General features: G+C 36.4%; 1 protein-coding gene across 3 annotated transcripts; it reads left to right on the top strand.

Moving 5' to 3' along the window:
- Positions 1-4,382: 4,382 nt before the first annotated feature.
- Positions 4,383-18,747, top strand: ARRDC3 (arrestin domain containing 3). 3 transcript variants are annotated; one of them, XR_001158251.3, is made up of 8 exons: positions 4,383-4,919; positions 8,870-8,951; positions 10,890-11,037; positions 12,048-12,150; positions 12,507-12,763; positions 13,074-13,236; positions 13,469-13,661; positions 15,994-18,747. XR_001158251.3 is itself a non-coding variant. In XM_012781500.3 (8 exons), exons 1-8 carry the CDS (start codon positions 4,640-4,642, stop codon positions 16,048-16,050), a joined length of 1,245 nt encoding a protein of 414 aa, XP_012636954.1. In that variant the 5' UTR covers positions 4,384-4,639; the 3' UTR covers positions 16,051-18,747. The 3 variants fall into 3 exon arrangements, 2 of the variants coding, with proteins under 2 accessions (XP_020145767.1, XP_012636954.1); XM_012781500.3 differs by having other exon boundaries at positions 4,384-4,919; positions 13,507-13,661; XM_020290178.2 differs by lacking the exon at positions 10,890-11,037 and having other exon boundaries at positions 13,507-13,661.
- Positions 18,748-19,422: the final 675 nt, after the last annotated feature.

Here is a 19,422-nt window from a genome sequence, read left to right as displayed (position 1 = left end):
AACGTAACAAACATAACATGCAATTAACTCTCAAGTATATAAAAAAAATCTTACTCATTTTGCTAACAATATAGCACATCTTCCCTCTAGTCTCTATATCACAGTAAAGTCAAATTTGCTGCATTTTGAGGATGTTAAAGGGTTAAGTTCAAGCTATACAATTTTGAAATACAGAATTAAGACTTAAAAATAAAATCCAAAATCCTCCTTCGTCATACATCATTCAAGCATAGCAGGGGCTAGTTAAAATTAAGATAAATCGTGGATTTCTTTTTTGTTTGTTTGTTTGTTTGAGACAAGGTCTTTCTCTCTCAGCCAGGCTAGAGTGTAGTGGCAGTATCATAGCTCACTGCAACCTCAAACATCTGAGCTCAATTAATCCTCCTGCCTCAGCTTCCAGAATAAATGGAAGACCCTGGCTAACTTTTTAATATTTTTAGAGACAGGGTCTCACTCTGTTGTCCAGGCTGGCCTTGAACTCCTGGCCTCAAGCAACCCTCCCACCTCAGCACCGTGCCTAGCCTAAGCATGGAATTAATATTTTTCTTTATGAAACAAATTCTCACCACTGGTATGGTTTTTCCAACAACCAAACACCAAAACTTTCAGTTGAGCTGGCTTGCTTTATTTTATGTAATAATATTGAGCATTTTGAATTAATATGTAAACTCCAGACTTGGCAGTAATTTTGACATATCTCCTCAATATTATATATGTTGATAGCAATTATCATTTGTCAGTTTGTGCCAGAGTTCTTGAGACTGAGTTCAAACTTTTATACATTAAGGCAGAATAGCCATTTGATTCAAAACCCAAGAAACAAATACCATAAAAATTCCTACTTAAGCTCTGAAGAAGCTATGAAAGGGGGAAGGGGAGCTAGTCATTCTGTCTAGGGGAAATTTTATTCAGTTGTGCCAGCTGATCCAGTGGAGGGCTTAGAAGAAGGGAAAGGAGATAACATAGTAGTGGGATGTTGTTCTGGGCACAGAAAGCGGCGCGTAACTGCACATTGGCAACACTGAGACAAGCTAACAAAAGGGGACAGAAGATGTACTTGACAGGAGTGTAGAGAGTTAGTGGATGAGTAGGAGGAGGTAGCATATGAGACGTAGGCTGGGGTGCAGTAGGAAAGAGCCTTGGTGGTAAAGATGAATAGTCTAAATTTAATGCAAACTACAATAAGGGCATAGTGAAGCAAGCCAAGAAGCCCAAGATAATGGCTACTGTACAGCATTTCAAACTGTCTAAATGGTAGATATTTAGACAGGAAGTCTGGAAAAGGGGAGGCTATGAAATTTATGAGAGAAAACATTCAAAATTTGGTACAAGTGTTTTTTTTTGTTTTGTGTTTTGATTTTTTTTAAGAAATGAAAAGATAAAAAGAGATTCAGAGGTGTCGGTTATTTCTGGTGTTCTCATTGTTTGAATAAAATAACAGGAGGGAAACAAAATGAAGCAAATAAACTCAAGGTTAGATACTTGAGAAATAGTCATGTAATCAAATCTAAACAGAAGAAAGGGAATAACAAGGGTATGTAAATAAAATCTAAAATAAAAATAATAGCAGATAAGAATTTCTTGGAAACTTAGCACTTAATAGAGTGTTTAGGAAGACACAGCAAAAAGAAAATAAAGGAAAATAGCGGCCCGGTGTGGTGGCTCACGCCTGTAATCCTAGCACTCTGGGAAGCCGAGGCTGGCAGATCCTTTGAGCTCAGGAGTTAGAGATCAGCCTAAGCAAGAGCGAGACCTGGTCTCTACTAAAAATATAGAAAGAAACTAGCTGGACAAAAAAAAATATATATATATATATATATATATATATATATATATATATATATATATATATATATATATAAATTAGCTGGGCATGGTGGGGCATGCCTATAGTCCTAGGCACTCAGGAGGCTGAGGCAGAAGGATTGCTTGAGCCCAGGAGTGTGAGGTTGCTGTGAGCTAGGCTGATGCCACGGCATTCTAGCCCTGGCAACAGAATGAGACTGTCTCAAAAAAGGAAAAAAGAAAAGGAAAAGAAAAGGAAAAGGAAAAGGGAAAGGAAAGGAAAGGAAAGGAAAGGAAAGGAAAGGAAAGGAAAGGAAAGGAAAGGAAAGGAAAGGAAAGGAAAGGAAAGGAAAGGAAAGGGAAAGGAAAGGAAAGGAAAGGAAAGGAAAGGGAAAGGAAAGGAAGAAAAATAGCACAATAAATAGTAAAGACAATTCAAAAGATCCTAACACAAGCAATAGTGTACTATGCAATGACAGAAATAAAACATTTAATGTCTTAAAACAATTTTCCAAAACACAAATAAATTTCTTAGGATTCTTTTTTATTAAATGCAATTCTGATGTATTTAAATAGCTAATTCTTAATTTTTCAGAAACAATTTATATTCTAATTGGAGAAATTCTACTAAAAATTCCCAAAACTTCAGCTGTTGTTAATAGCCCTTAATAATTTTAAATATAAATTTCTAATGAATTTATTTATTCATTGTGTACTGCACTTTTAAATTTGTTCCTTACTCAATGTTTTTTAAATGATTAATAAATATCATTGACCTTATGCTGAGGAAGTTTGACATTCTAGCAAATTCACCACTTTACCACTAGGTGGAGAAAAAACACAAGTAGTATCTGTTATCAACGCCAGTACAAGATCTCAGGTACTTTACCTAAAATTTCCACCAGGTGTCAACCAAGAGGGAGGGGAAAAAAAGACTATTTTTTCCCCACTCAAATTCACAAATTCATAATTTTAAGCATAACAATCTAAACTGTGAGGTAAACGGCCTGCCCATTAATTGTCCAAATAGTTTGCATATATATTCACACTCTCTCTATATTGCTGTTGAGTCCAAGAGATTGCCTTATCAACTAAAGTCCAACGAAATAAAATTTAATTTCTTCCAAAATAAAGAAAACAGCAAGATCAATGAGTTTAGTTTCTTATGACTCACAGGCTCAATCTATCCAAATACACTATGCAAAAGAACCTAAAGTGTTTAGACATGGGCAGCCAAAAATCGTATTTTTGTTCATGCATATATAGTTCCAGATTCCTATTTTTTTCTTTCTGTATTTCTCTCATAAGCAATTCTGTTGATTGCCAATAATCTATATGGGTTTATGCTATTATGCTCTGAATCCCAGTGTATGTGACGAGAGCACTGCTATTTTTTGCCAAAACATTCACAATAAAAAGGGAAATGTACCTATCTTTAAGATGTGTCATGAGAACTACTGTGTTGAATGGTCCAAGGCTCTCAGCCGAAAATTAAAATTAAAGCTTCACAGAATTAAGCCCTTTTTATATACCAAATCGTGCTTTTTGCAAAACCATCTTATGCGCTTCACTAATTTCTAACAAAGATACTCGATCTTGTTGTAAACAATATGTCAGCTAAACCACCATGTCACACGGCCCTTTATAAGATGGCACTTTTTTTTAGGCCGAACTCTATTCTTACTTCTCTGGACACAGGAGTTGTAATCATGTCATACCTTGCAAATCTAGCTGTAGGTGGTGCCTTAAGAAAGGACTTTATCATCCTTCGAGGAAGTGGTCAAGCCTCCCCCCACCCCTAACCAGACGCATACACACCCGTGTCATCATGGAAACAACTTGGTCGGGTTTTCGGTGCTATCTAATTAAGACATGGAGGAGAAAGCAAAGCCTACTGATTAAATTATACTGGCTTCCCTTCCTTGCTCCTTAGAGTATCTCTTTTGAGGTTCCTTTGACCTCGACTGAGTTTATTTCCACCCTGCCTGCAAAGTACTGGTTCAAAAAAATATATATATATATATATATCCACGCCAAGCAAGCTCTCGTCTATGAACAAAATTTCTCGTCCAGCTTTTATTGCGTTTTCTTTTAAAATTCGTTAGATTATGCTCAGCAACCAGCCGCTCGCCCAACCGGTTTCTCCCCTTCCCCCATCATCTCTTCACACTTTTTCCTCCTCCCAGGCAGACAGTTGGCAAAACCCTGCAGTGCTAGTAACGCGCGCTCGGGCCGGTCACTCCGCAGTTTACCCTTACTTGGCTTTGCAAACAGCTCCCCACCCAGCCCTTGTCCCCTGGCGGCCCCCCTCGGCCATTATCTTTCTATTAGAGGGTGCTCGGTAAGGGGCTCCAGATAGCTCGTCGAGGGTTTACGGTAGCCTGCCTACCAATAGGAGCCCACAATGAAGGGAAGTCAGGTTCAGCCTCCCGGCGGCGCCGGAGCCTTCTTCCCCCTGCTCTACACCTACTGTACCCGCGAGCGAGCGAGCGAGCGAGCGAGGGAGCGAGCCGGGCGCGGGAGGGGGCGCGCAGGGAGGGCGGACAGCAGCCGCGGCGTGCGCGTGCGCACTGGGGTTGTTTTTCACAAAGCTGCTCTTAAAGTGAGCTGGCAGCCTCCAGCCGCCCGTCTTTGTAAGGAGACCACTGAGACGAGCAGGAGCGCGGAGCAGCTGCCTCTGCTGCCCTGACTTCTTAAGAAATCTCAATGAACTATTTGTAGAGAATCACTGATCCTGCCTGCAAGCATTTTGCACGGCAAAGACATCGATCAGTGTTCAGTGAAGATCACATTTTATATGCGATCTTGACTTTTTTTTGTCTTACATTATATTTTTATAGATTTTGTTATAAACATGGTGCTGGGAAAGGTGAAGAGTTTGACAATAAGCTTTGACTGTCTTAATGACAGCAATGTCCCTGTGTATTCTAGTGGGGATACCGTCTCAGGAAGGGTGAATTTAGAAGTTACTGGGGAAATCAGAGTAAAATCTCTCAAAATTCATGCAAGAGGACATGCGAAAGTACGCTGGACTGAATCGCGAAACGCCGGCTCCAATACTGCCTATACACAGAATTACACTGAAGAAGTAGAATATTTCAACCATAAAGACATCTTAATTGGACACGAAAGAGGTAAGTTTTTATATTATTCAGAAGTCATTAGACTTCGTTTTCTTTGGAAAAGTACCTTTTCAGTTTTCTGAATTAACGCGATTGTACTCCTAGCATAATGCAGCAGATGATAAAGGTTAGCAAAGTTAGAAGATTTGGATTCTCCTTGACGTTCGTCGTGTGTTAAACCGTAATGCATGCAGGCATCTGCAAAGTGTCTGCAAACTGCACTTAGTCAACTACCTCTATACCCAGCTTGGTCTGTGGCTCACGCACTTGTAATCCATTTGCACCTTACTTGTAAATTCTGCTGAAATCTAATTCAATAATTTTACTAATATATTTTCAAATGTATTGCTAAAAGCTGCAATCCTGTACTATTTTCCTTTTACTTTGCAACCTTGGATCTAAAAACTGAGCTTCAATGAAGAAATAAAATAACATTAAGAGGTTTAATGGATGTATTTCATTTTTAATACTGAAACGCAAAAGACCTTTAAAGAACTGATCATTGTTCTTTGATAAAGGGTTTCCGTGGCTTATTTTGACATATGGTATCAACACCCCACGTGTTTTTTCCCTATTCTTCCCAATTCCTTTAGAAATTTACATCAGGCATTCTTTATTTTAAAGGACAGTATCTATCATTATGGTAGATATCAAGTCAGTTTTAGAAGCCATTTAGGGTCAGTAATTTTCTTTTCCGAGCATCATGTCTAACTTTGGAACGTGCATTCAATGAAACCCATGCCAGTCAAATGGAATTGAAAAGTATACGGCACACTGGATTTGATTTTTGGTTAGAAGAGAGAGGTAAAGGGTCGTCAAAGGAAGAAGGGGTCCTGAGATTTCCAATCTATTGTTTAAATGGTTACATTGTGAAAATATAGGAGACTCTAAGCTTGTTTTTCTAAGTTTCCACCCTTTGTTAGAAGCGGTTCAATCCTGTTTCGGACCAGTTCTGGGGGATGGTGAGGAGGGGCGCTTGTTCTGCTCTCAGCAGATTGGTTACACGCGTCAGGTGGTGGCGATGACTTAATTCCTAGCCCAAGAAGAATATAATGTTAAAACTGGTTATGTAATTTTTGTGCTTCTCCTTTTTAATGCAGTATTTAGTTCAGATGTTGGCGATTTTTCAGAAAGAATAGAGGCATAATTTTACCTTCTTTTTTATATTAAAAATATACATCCTGGGGCAGTGCTAATTGAACTAAGGCAAATGAGAAATGGATGCTTTGAGGTACAGTATTAATGCATTATTTTCGAAAATATTAATGTGAAATCAGTTCTTTAGTAGGGTCTTAGCAGGGTTTTCACAGTTACACATAGGTACTTTGCATCCTGAAATAATTTCTAATTAACCCCTCCAAGCGTTAACGCTGATAGAAAATGCAAATACCCAATGACAGTCCTGGTATTTGTTGAAAAGCAGACACACGACTTTGTACCTTTCTGGACATTGCAACCTTTTATAAAACGGGTGAGAAGAAACAAAAGGTTTTTCTTTAAGGAGTTGAGACTTGCAATGGAGGAAAAGTGGGACAATGAGCTGTAGGGACAAACATAATTTCGTTAGTTGCACTATGATTTCATGGCAGAGAAAACTAAGTGCCCCACACCCCACGAGATGCCCCCCAGCCCCTGAAACGCGTGGACAGTCTCTTAGCCTGGAATAGTTTCAATGACTTAAAACTGAGAGCTCTCAAACTAGCCTGGTAACCGAGACCCCGCCCCGGACGGACGGCGATAGGCGGAGCCGGGTTTGTTAGCCTGTTGCTAAGGCGATGGCAGGCGCTGATTGGATTGGGCATGGGCGGGTGGGGAGAGTGGGCTCGCGCCGGCTGGGGCGAGGCTTAGGAACCGGCGTGCGCCGGTAAAGGTCCCTCCAGAGCGGCCGCCCCCGCCCCTACTCGCGCCTGTTCCCGAGCTTCCACAGGCGTCCGGGCCCATGTCACATCACGTTCTGTCACCCCTCACTTAGGCCTGCTAGGGGCCACCAAAAGAAACGACTTAAGGTTTTAACTGAGCGGACGGCAGAAGGTCCTGCCGGCCATACAGGTGCCGAATGGGCGCAACTTTAGCTAAAACCCTATAGAGAGGGAACTTGGGTGGGGAGGGTCAGCAGGACCCCATTTTCCAGTTTTCCCGTTGGAAGGTATCCGGGGCCTCCTGCAAACGCTTGTTTTCCACTTAGCTGAAACAAAGCATGTTTCCCTACCTGTCCAGTCGCCAAACTGGCTACCTTGATTTGACCTGAGGGGAGAGACAGCAAAGACTAGCCCTGAGGAGAAGTAAAAGTGATTCTAACGTCGAGATCTGCGTGGGGGCCTCGGCGCGTATCTCCTGCCCCCTCCCCCATTGTTTCCTGGAGCCTATGTCCCCACCCCACCCGCTTTCTTTGCCCCAGTTTCCCTCGCCGCAACTGTGAAGGTGTCTGGGTGGCCCGAGCCAGATCGAACCGGTCACCGGCTGGGGCGTGTATAGCGGAAGCGCGGCGGCCCCGCCCCCTGTGCAGCAGGCTAGGCTGCGCGCGGGCGCGAGCGCCGCGCGACGTATGCCGTATGTATAGCGGGGCGCGCGAGCGGCGGCGGCGGCGCGCGGGCGGGCCGGCTGGGATCTGCTCGCGCCGGTTTAGGCCGGTCCTCTCCTGCTCCGGTCTAGTTCTTGATTGACAGCCCGGCACTTGTTTACCACGGCGCGGCCGCCGCCGCCGCTCGCCTCAATGAGACTGCTGAGCTGGCACAAAAAGGGAGCGAGAAGGGAAGAAAGGGAGAGGAAGGCAAACTTTGGGCGCCTTGGAGGGGAGCGAATTTCAATGGTCCCCCAACTCACCAGCTAACAGTTTTAGATGCTGACATCCGTTCAGGGGGTTTGCACAGGCGACAAGGAAAGCCGTGTTTAGACATAAGCGAGTCACCGTTTTTTAAAAATAAAAGTATGGACATGTAGATGCTTTTTAAAAATCTCGCTTGCTGTAAGGGAAGCATCACGTTTTGGGGTATATTCAGTACTTTGGTGAGGGAAAGTTAAATGGTAATACCGGTTTTTCTTACTCTGGTGGCTAATTGTGAAGGTTTCTACACCAAGAAAACCGAGTTAAGACATTTGTGTAGTTATATTATCTGGTCAGAACGCTAAGCGAACCATTTTAATAATCTAGAAACCCTCCCACATTTTCGATATTTTAATTTTCAAGCCACTTACAAAAGTAATGCATTTGACCGAAAGAAATTGGTTATTCAGTGAAAGGTTATCCGTTTTTTCTAGCAACTGGAAATTACCTAATTAGACTTCGTTTTTTCAAGGGTGTGGAGACAATATTGTTACCCTGTAAACAGGCACCTTTCAAGTCCAGCCCTTTGTAATGAACTAAGGTATACTTTGTGTGCATGCAGATTTTAGTTGTTGCAAGGACCAGCTGAGGGTTGTGATGATTTTAAGTCCATGAGGATTTTTTTTAGCTATGAACCTGACATTAAAATCAATGTTGCCTTTTTTTTTTTTTTTAACTCCATCTATTTCACAGGAAGTTTCTTAGTGGCTTTGGAATTGTAACATGTCTATTCCGTTCACATTTTCAGTATTCCCCCCAAAACTGACATCTTTTAAAAAGTTTGCATGACCAGTTTTCATGTTATAAGTCTTAAAGTCTTGAACCTCTTATTATTAAGTATGTACTATGTTAGACACAGATGCTTTACAGTATGGGTCATTTGCCATTAAAGAAAAAAAAAAAAGCCTGTGGTTTAAAAGTATTCATTATCCCCATTTTACAGATAAGGCAGCATAGGACTCTGGATTTTTATTTTATGAAGAGGAAATGATGAAGTTAAAATTAGAACTCAGCTCTCTTAGACTCCAAAGCATGTGGCCTTGAATTATTATACAAACATCTTTAAAGTTATGCCACCATGAGGAGTATGTAAATGTTTAATAATAAGTTTTTTGTTTTCTTTTTCTGTTTGTTTTAGATGATGATAATTCCGAAGAAGGCTTCAACACTATTCATTCAGGAAGGCATGAATATGCATTCAGCTTCGAGCTTCCACAGACGTAAGTATTACAACTAATAGACATTTTTCACAGGTACCTATATCAAAGCACTCTTTTAAAAATTAAACATTCTAAATTTAAATATTTTTTAGTTTTTTTTTTAAAAAAACCCTTTCATTACTGAAACTTGCTAGAGGAAAACAATATATTAAACAAAAGAAGCTATTTTTTGATCTATTGTGGCAAAATTACAGAAAACAAGCTCAATTTGTAGTATTCTGTCTTGAAGTTGATGGGTTTTTCATAATACAACTAGTGTTTCATTTAACATGAGTGAATTGGAGAGTGCTAGTCAAATAGCACTTTATTCTTAGTTTATTATCAATTATCAGAAAGGTTAGAACTTATCAGTAATCTCAGTAGTTTTATTTCAGTTTATAAAAATTCAGTGTTCTGCTTTTTCTGCTAATACTAAACAATAGTAGTAAGTTTAGAAAGTAAAAATAATTAGGAATATCCTACCTTTAGAAATGATATTCTTCTTCTGATATGAATTTCATAGCTTCTGTGCAAAGAGCTGTTGGGAAGGTCACACAAGAGATATTAATTACCTGGACTTAAAAGGAAATGTCTATCAGGATACCTTAGTATAAAGTTTGGGATCTAATATAAAAGGAAGAAAGAAAATGGTATATTCTTAAGCTGATATAGGTTGTTGGGAGAGATTATACAAACTTTATTTTAAAAATAATGCTTTTTAACAGGTATTAAAACTTGCAGAATGGCACTTTTGCTGATTGGTCTGGAGGATGAACTTAGGTTACATAAGAATTTATCAAGTGCCAAATGTACACAATTCTGTATTTGTTTTGTTAGATGTAGTAGTTGAGATGTTACATGTACATAGAGGTCATAAGTAGTATTTTTCAGAATATTCTTTCTATCTCATATCAATTGAGAACTTCACTTTGAATATAATGCCCTAGTATTTTCTAAGAAAAATAATAAAATCTGTGGATAGAATGAGGCTAATATTGAGCTTGAATATTTTCAGAGGTCATTTAATATTTTTTAAAAGTTCTATCTATAAGCAAAAGTCATTTAAGGTAAACTATAGAAGACTAGTATAAAACTTAAGTTTTATTTGTCTGTGCTAAACAAGTTAATGTGGGAGTCTAAAACACAAAAAATATTTATTAAAAAAAGTGCTTCTCATACTTTTCTAAGCTGACACTATAAATAACTGAACAATGAGTATTTTTCTAATGAAATTATGAAAAAGACTAAACTCACTGAGTTTAAACAAGTAAAATCTAACAAGACTTCAAAAATAGTTCTGATTCTCTTGACATAGATCAAGAGGAATATTTCTTTTTCTCTTTAATCCTGTCAAGTTAGAAAACATAGCCCCAAAAATGAATTAGACCATGAGTAAACTGGAAAATGTAAAAGCAGTTTTCCAGAGGTTCGGTGGACTTTATGAAATATGAAATTTTTGAAACTATAATGACTATTCTAGGCCTTTTCTAGACCTTAATTAGTTGCTATAAAAAGAGGTAATAATTCCTAACTAATGAGAAGTGGAGCACTGTAGGGAATTTAGTCTGAATGTTTAACCAGTGTCTAGAATTTCTCAATAGAAATAGTTAAATCATTCTTAACTTTGTTTTTAAATTAAATTCTTGACATTTTCAAAAATTGTTCATTAAATTTTCATAATTTTGCCACGAATATTAAAAATAGCCTCTTCTTAGTTTAAAGGGATTGTATTCTTCTGGCTTCTTAAAATTTTTATGATATTTAACTATTGTCTGTTATTATTTGGAAAAAAAAGGTTTTTTTCCCCATTGACTTATCCCTTTGGAAATTTTTTAAATTATACATTTGATACCTCACTGGTACATAAAGAACAAAATATATCAAAACTCATTCTGACCTACTGTATAATTCTTAGAAAGAGGTATAAGATTAATATATTGACCTTTATATTCTGCACAGACCACTTGCTACCTCATTCGAAGGCCGACATGGCAGTGTGCGCTATTGGGTGAAAGCCGAATTGCACAGGCCTTGGCTTCTACCAGTAAAATTAAAGAAGGAATTTACAGTCTTTGAGCATATAGATATCAACACTCCTTCATTACTGGTAAGAATTGACTGAATTCTTCATTCTTTGTTTTTGGCATATAAATACTAAAGAGTAATCACCTAAATTATGCAATCTTCATAATTTTAAAATAGTGATTTTATTTTAACATTTAATAAATATATATATTTAAATACAGTCAAGAGCATACAAATTAATGAAGAATATGCTCATACTTTTGATATTTTGTGACTTTACGTAAATTTAAAAGACCAGTATGTGGTATGAAGTATCTCTTACTCAGAATATGACAGCAATGACAAAAAAATAGATCTGATCCCTGAATAATTTGAGTGGAAGAGAAACAGTAGTATCATTTATTATAAGACAACATTGCTTAACTTGAAAATATCATAATCTAAGATTCGTATTACATTTCATTATTCCAATATAGGGATAGTTGTCAAATAATGGGGAATCATTAGTTTCACGAAAAAACTTAATTCCTTTTTTAAAGGAATCTTTTTTAATTGCTTTTTTTGATAAGAGTAATTCAAATTTGACTTCAAAACTTTGTTTTAAACAAATGATAACATCTTTAAAGCAAATAAGAATTAACCTTAAAAATGAGTAGTTTTCCTTTTTTGTATACTGATTTTTACGTTCTCAAAGATGTTAACATTTGGGATTATATGACCAAGTTGCTTTCTGTGCTGCCCTTTTTTAAGGCACTTAAAATGTAATGTGGAAAGGGTTTTTTTGTTTGTTTGGTTTGTTTTTAATTACTGTATTTGTAAATAGTGTGAGCCAAGAAACTATGTTATAGGGTGTTAAGCGCTTTACCCTTTTTTCTTTAACTGAATGGAAATTTATATAAAGACAAAAGTAATGGTATAATTCAGAAACCATTGGTTAGTTTTTTTGAAAAAAAGTATATTTGGGTACAAAAAAAAAACAAAGCACAACTTTTAATTTAAATTTTCCTAGAATTTAGGGTTGTATTTGGAAATATTCTGGTATTGTACCAATTCGCATGTATTGATCTTTTTCTCTAAATTTTTTTTTTACAGTCACCCCAAGCAGGCACAAAAGAAAAGACACTCTGTTGCTGGTTCTGTACCTCAGGCCCAATATCCTTAAGTGCCAAAATTGAAAGGAAGGGCTATACCCCAGGTATGTATGAGGTGGATTCTCACTAAATACAAATTTTCCTCAATTAGCATTTATGTATAAATTTATAATATTGCTGCTAAATGTAAACCTAGTATAGTAGTCTTTGGTAAAAAATAATGTAAATGGTGCTTATCCAGTTTCTTATCACAAACTAGAATGTAGTCTCCTTTTTTAAATAGCTACTATAAATGAATAATTCATTTTTGTGACACTTAAGTTACTTGCTGCTCCTAAGACAGCTTTTTATCCATGTAGTTAGTTGAACTTTCTAACTTTAGCTTTAAGAATCTACAATTTGTTTTGTGGTTGTTTTCAACAGTAGATATATACATCTACATATTTTTCCCCTTTTCTAGGTGAATCAATTCAGATATTTGCTGAGATTGAGAACTGCTCTTCCCGAATGGTGGTGCCAAAGGCAGCCATTTACCAAACACAGGCCTTCTATGCCAAAGGGAAAATGAAGGAAGTAAAACAGCTTGTGGCTAATCTGCGTGGGGAATCCTTGTCATCTGGAAAGACAGAGACGTGGAATGGCAAGTTGCTGAAAATTCCACCAGTTTCTCCCTCTATCCTCGACTGTAGTATAATCCGTGTGGAATATTCATTAATGGTATGTATAGATTTAGGAGTTTTTTATAAAGTCTTAAAGTTTTGAGGATATCATTTGTCTTACATTCCAGATTTGATTTTTATATTTCATATATAATGAAATATACAAATACACATATTTATATAGTTTGAGTTGTAATGTCTCCTTATGTAAATGCACTATGCAGTATTGAACATAAGAAAGTTTTCATGTATATAAGTAAAAATTGAAGTAAATGGAGGCCTCAAATGACATTTAAATTGGGGTATTAGTTTTTCAAAAGGAATTCATACTTGACATTCTAAACTTAGTATCTCTTCTTAATGTTTAGGTATATGTGGATATTCCTGGAGCTATGGATTTATTTCTTAATTTGCCACTTGTCATTGGTACCATTCCTCTACATCCATTTGGTAGCAGAACCTCAAGTGTAAGCAGTCAGTGTAGCATGAATATGAACTGGCTTGGTTTATCTCTTCCTGAAAGACCTGAAGGTAATTTGATAATGCATATTTAAGCTTAATCCTTTATTATTATTAACATTATTTTGTTATTGATATTTTATGGCCATAGATAAACTTTTATCTTTCTCTAAAGAAAGTAGATATGTCTCTAATGTTAAATTTTGATTGTATATTCTCTTAGTTTTAATCACCAAATAATTATTATTTTACTTTGACATTCCTTTTTAATACCTACTATTCTGTGTATTTTGACATGCATAAGAACGTGCTGTTCGAATTGCGTGTATCTTTTTCCTTCAGCACCACCCAGCTATGCAGAAGTGGTAACAGAGGAACAAAGGCGGAACAATCTTGCACCAGTGAGTGCTTGTGATGACTTTGAGAGAGCGCTTCAAGGACCACTGTTTGCATATATCCAGGAGTTTCGGTTCTTACCTCCACCTCTTTATTCAGAGGTAAGCACCAGCTCCTCAAGTGTGAAATGATCCAGCTCTCTTGGGAAACAGCATTGCAGACTTATTTTGTAAAATACAGTTAGATCTCTATTACCAAGATAATAACAAAAGAACAAATAATTTAGAACAACGGATTAAAAATTGAGATTATGGTTGTCGATATTTACCAAGTGTGAAGAAACAGAAGTAGAACTGTTCACTTATTATTGGAGAATTAAGATAGTGATCTAACATGTTGAATTATTTACATTTTTTGAAGGAAGAATTTTATATATTAAAGCATCCATAAGAACTAGCATTTAGCCTACTTCAGTGGCTCATGCCTGTGGTCCCAGTGGAAGGATTGCTTGAGGCCAGGAGTTGAAGGCTGCAGTAAGCCACCGTACTCCAATCCTGGCAGTGGAGGGAGACCCAGTCTCTAAAAAAAAAACACTAACATTTATTTTAGAAGCACTGATTAAATAGCTAGAATTTATTTTATTCTTGATTCTTTTCCAATTCTTATATATTTTAACATTCTCTGTCTTAGGAAGAAATAGCGTATTTGCAACAACATCTCAAACAATATTCTTGCATTGTTAAGACCATTTGCATTCATCTCCTGTTGATGACAGCTAAACACTTAGTATGAATAAAGTATGGCCCTTACTTAGGGGAAGTTCACAGACTAGTAAGAAAAACTAAAGCAAAATATTATGTAACAGTGTGATGGGCATGCACAGGTCATTTGAGGAATGGTTTATTGGACCTTGGAAGTCAGGTGGGGTTTCTTGAAAAAGTGACTGTTACGCTGAATCTTAAAGAATGAGTAGTCCTCAAAAGGCTGGAAGAACAGCATATGTAAAATAAAGAGTTGGGGGGAGGGATCCAGCAATGTCCGTGTATTTCAGAGTGACTTTGAGCCCATAGTATACATTTTTGAGGGGTTTTGGAGTTGGCTTTGGTACCAAAATAATTCTGGAATTAATGGAATCAGCTTTTTCTTTTAGTTCCTCTAGTTTACACAGCTGTTTTTACAATGAAATATTACTACCAAATTAGACATGGAGTGGGGGGAGATTGTTTTATCCTTCTCCAAATTGGTTTTTTTTTCTTCTTAACACCGTAACTAGGAGAGGCAGTTTTCCTTTGGTTATGATAATACAAGATTGTCTTTATTCATTGATTATAGGATATTCAGAAACTGTTCTTGGGAAATTCTTCATTAGACATAATTTTTCCTATCTCATTTTCCAATTCATAAAAATTTCTATTAGATGCTAAACATTTTTTGTTCTTGTTACAGAACTTGTTACAGATTTTGTTATTACATTTTTATTTGGACATTTCTGTCTTGCTTAGTCAGTCATTCCTGGCTTAATTTGAGGCCACTGTCTTGCTATCCAAAGAAGACATTTTAAAAGAATAGCAACCTAAGTATAATTAACTTTTAAGCAATTTGTCATGAAATTCTGCCTTCTTTTAAAATGAACTAAATATAATTAAGATAACTTAAAACTTTTAAAACTCTAAAATAGGTACAGGATTTGCTAACTAAAAATTATTTGGCATTTTTCTTTCAAAAATGTGTTTTACCTAAAGCTTCTGAGGCAATTTGGGTTGATCCACATTTAAATGCAAGTGGATGGGTCTTAACCAAAAGATCTGTCAGTAAAAGAAATACATTAAACGCAACAATTTGTCTTTCTGCATCCATTTCTCTTTGTACCTGAAAAGTAACTCTGATTAATGTATGTGCATATGAAAATCACTCCAGAGATAAAGAAGGTGGTGCAAAGTCTTTTGAGTGTTTTGGGTTCAGCATTGCCATTTCCCTATACACCCTGTATTTTAGGCCCTCTCTGGGGTTTTATACCCATAAGTTATTACTTCACATAAATAGCAAGAGCATTGTTTACACAATTTCATTCTTCTCAAAGCCTAGGGAAGAGATGAGTTGGCTTTTTTGTAGAAGGATAAAAGGGATACTTTCTAAACAGAGATTATTACTATGAAGATATTCTCCACTATGCATTTGAGTCTTAAGTACTACCAAGTACTGAGTAAAAATATTTACCATTAACTTTTCTGAAATAGGGGACTATTCAGGTATATCTTTATAAATCTTATTGTTAATCTAGTAATTGAGTATCAGGTACTTTATGTATAATACCAGCACCCTTTCCTCCCCAACAGCATTTCAGATATTAAAAGGGAATAATTGGATATAGTTTGCTAACAAGCTGTGTATATTCTTTCTGACTACATTTTTGACTAGTATTCAAAATCATAGTCATTTGTTGCATTGTAGGACCTCATCAAATAGCTTTGTAAATGTTTTATTTTTTTCTAGATTGATCCAAATCCTGATCAGTCATCAGATGATAGACCATCCTGCCCCTCTCGTTGAAGGAACACTTGGTTGAATCAAGTTGATTGGGTTCCGAACTGTATCCCTTCCGGCTGAGGACAGAGAAGTATCTTGGAGACACGTTTTCAGAGGAAGTGGAATTGCTTTTGCCCAGGAAAATGGCAGATACATGAAACAACCAGTGATCATGCTTTAGAAGCCTACAGCAACATTCTGGGACTGCTCCAACATGCTTGAAGATCTAAGCTTTTCTTCTTTAAAACTGGCACATACTAAGAGCAGTCTTCTTAGCCATGGTCATACGTGTCAAGACACCACGTTGTAAAGAGGGATGATTTCCTTCTTTTGATTTGAAAATTTTGCACATGCTCAATGCTTACATTGTGCGATTCGATGTCACTACAGCTTTTTTTTTTTTTCCATTTATGCCAGACTCTTGATACTCTTTTAAAACTTGTTTGTGGTCAGCACAACAAGGAACAAAAGAAAGCTTTGAAAAACTTTAACGTGAAAAAAACGCACTGACATTTTTTTTTTAATTTAATATAGCCTGGACTTTACCTGCATATGCACATGCTCAGAATTGTCCTACTAGGCTGACCATGTATCACCTCTTCAGCTTGGATCCTATTGTGGATTTATTTACAAACATCAAATGCCTTCAAGCCAATCCTTTTTGCTGTATGTTTTGCAGCCTACTGTAGTAGATAAGCAACAGATAATGTGGGGGAAAAAAAGAGATAAGAGGAGGAAGCTAATAAGAGACTTGGTCAAGATTGTATACCTTCTTGGTTTCTTTTAAGAATTTGTTGCCTTTCTACTATTACAGCAAAGCAGCATTTTGTTACTGACTGCCTAAAATCACTTAATCTCAGGTGAACGCATCACTTGCCAAACTGTTGGAATGCTATTTGTGTTTTGTTGCACTGTTGAGTTATTTTTTTGTTTATTTGGTTGGCTTTTTGGAGAGGGAAATTTGGAAATGGGACATACACAAAAGTGATAACCCACCCACATTCCCTTTTTATCATTACATACAAGAAGAGACTAGCAGAACTAAGAATGAAGTAAAGAAAAAGGCAGTACGGCAGGCACCAGCAAAGAGTTAAGGGCTGTTGCTCTTGAAAATTATTATTTTTATTATTATTTTAAAAGTATGGAATTTTTCCAGTCACTGGGGAAAGGAGGGGAAAGTGCATTTATTTTTATACAGAGTTACTTAATTACCTCCAAAACACATATGTTGGAAATCATTTTTGCTGGTGCAAAGTATTTTAATGAGCAGGAGTACATATATTAAGGTTATCACTAGAGAGCTCAACTTACACATTTGCTATCTTGTGCAAGTTTGACATAGCATGAAAAACCCAAGTTTATTCCAAAAGTGTGTAAGTTCAAAATTGCAAATACTAGAAAGTTTGCTGTGATAATTGTTTTGTATTTTGTGGGGGTTTTTTAAATGAAAATATTTTTTCCACTACCTAAAAAACAATTTGCTAAACATGAGAAGTCACTCACTTTTAGTATAGATAAGATAGGAAGAAAGGTCACATCAGTAAATTATAGTTTATATTGAAGATAATTTACAGTTGGCTCATAACAAATATACCAGCATTCATTATAACATTTCAGCATTTTCCAAGGTACCCAGTGTACTGATTTTTTTTTTAATTTTAGGAGGAATTTAGCTGATGTTTTTAATGAAAACCAGCATCTCTGATGTTGCAGCATACGTGTGAAATGGGTGTTACATCTATCCTGCCATTTAACCCCACAGTTTAATAAAGTGGCTGAAAATAATAGTAACTCTGGCTTGGTGCTTGACGTGGTTACATACTGTCTTAAAGTTTCATACAGAACAAATAGGCTTTTCCATAAGTGGCCTTTAAGAAAACATGGAAGACAATTCATGTTTGAAAAATGCTGACAGGGTGAAGAAAGCCCAGTGTAAAAATGAATCGCGTTTTAAGTGATTCAGTTAAAGGGTTTGGGCTCCCGTAGCAAACTAATACTAGATAATAAGGAAATGGGGGTGAAATATTTTTTTATTGTTGTTAAATCATTTTGTGAATGTCCCCCTCAAAAGAAGCTAATGGAATATTTGGCATAAAGGGCATTTGGTGGTTTTATTTTTGTTTGGGGGGGATTGTCAGAAAATCCCTTTTCTTTTCTCTCTTCTATGTCTGACTAGGGAACAATTATTGATATGCATAGCATTGGAATACTTATCACCATATACTCTTACAAATAACATATGAAGCAAGAAGAATGACCAATATTCTGATAATTGGCACTGGGTCACAAAATGTGATAAAACTTTAAATTTATAAAACTTTATCAAATAAAGTTTTATTTTCCCCATTAAAGTATTTCCTTACTCTTATTTAGAGGCATTATTTTTCTTAAATGTTGGTCAATTCCTGACATAAGATGTGAGGTTCACAGTTGTATTCCAGTATTCAAGATAGATTCCTGATTTTTCAATTAGGAAAAGTAAAATCCAAAATGTTAGCAAAACAAAGTGCAATATTAAATGTTTGCTTTATAGATTATATTCTATGGCTGTTTGTAATTTCTCTCTTTTTTTTTTTTTCCTTTTTTATTTGGTGCTGAATATGTCTTTGTAGGCTCTGTTTTAAGAAAACTATGTGGGAAATGATTTAATTTTTCCTATTGCTCTTCCTTGTGGAAAATAAAGTGTTTGTTTTTTTTTTCTTTTTTGTATAATTGTTTGGAGATTTATTTGAATCGTGATCATGTTAGCAACTCAACATACATGCAAACACTATTAATACTAAAGTTCAACTCTAATCCATTCTGGATAAGAATTGTTTGTAGATCTGTGCAAAGGAAAATTACTAAAGACTTAAAGAAATGTTTAATACTAATTATTTTTCTTAAAAATTTGTGATTATGGCCAGCCTGAGAGTAAGACCCCATCTATATTAAAAAGAAAAACTTAGACCAGTGGGGTGGTGTGCACCTGTAGTTCCAGCTACTCTGGAGGCTAAGAAAGGAGAATCGCTTAAGCCCAGAAGTTGGAGGTTGCAGTGAGCTATGATGACACCACTGCACTCTAGCTGGGGCAACAGCGAGAGTCTGTCTCGAAAAAATAATAATTTACTATTAATATTATGGATTCTTTTTATGAAACTTGTAAGTTAGATACATAAATAAATTTTAGTTGTAATTATGAACCAACTTAACCAGGGAGAGTAATTTCACTTTCAGGTACCAATTTACTCTCACTGTGACTTGTGTTACCAGTAGTATCTCAAGAGGACATAAAAGTTATCTCTTATTCACTATTCTAATCTTAGAAAAACACTCATTAATTTTTCTAAATTTAAAAAACAGTAAATGTTTTTCTTTGAAGAATCTCTGAATTTGATAGTGATTGATAACCTCAGA

This window comes from Microcebus murinus, chromosome 11 (genome assembly GCF_040939455.1).
Source record: "Microcebus murinus isolate Inina chromosome 11, M.murinus_Inina_mat1.0, whole genome shotgun sequence".
NCBI classification, from domain to species: domain Eukaryota; kingdom Metazoa; phylum Chordata; class Mammalia; order Primates; family Cheirogaleidae; genus Microcebus; species Microcebus murinus.
The sequence above is the reverse complement of the archived record's forward strand: the minus strand, read 5'-3'. Positions and strand labels throughout refer to the sequence as shown.

Bases quoted from the DNA above. Each gene is read 5' to 3' on its own strand.
- ARRDC3 (XM_012781500.3), top strand. From the start codon at position 4,640: ATGGTGCTGGGAAAGGTGAAGAGTTTGACAATAAGCTTTGACTGTCTT. The intron at 8,952-10,889 runs GTAAGTATTACA...TATTCTGCACAG, and splicing joins AGCTTCGAGCTTCCACAGAC to ACCACTTGCTACCTCATTCG. The intron at 12,151-12,506 runs GTATGTATGAGG...CCCCTTTTCTAG, and splicing joins AAGGAAGGGCTATACCCCAG to GTGAATCAATTCAGATATTT.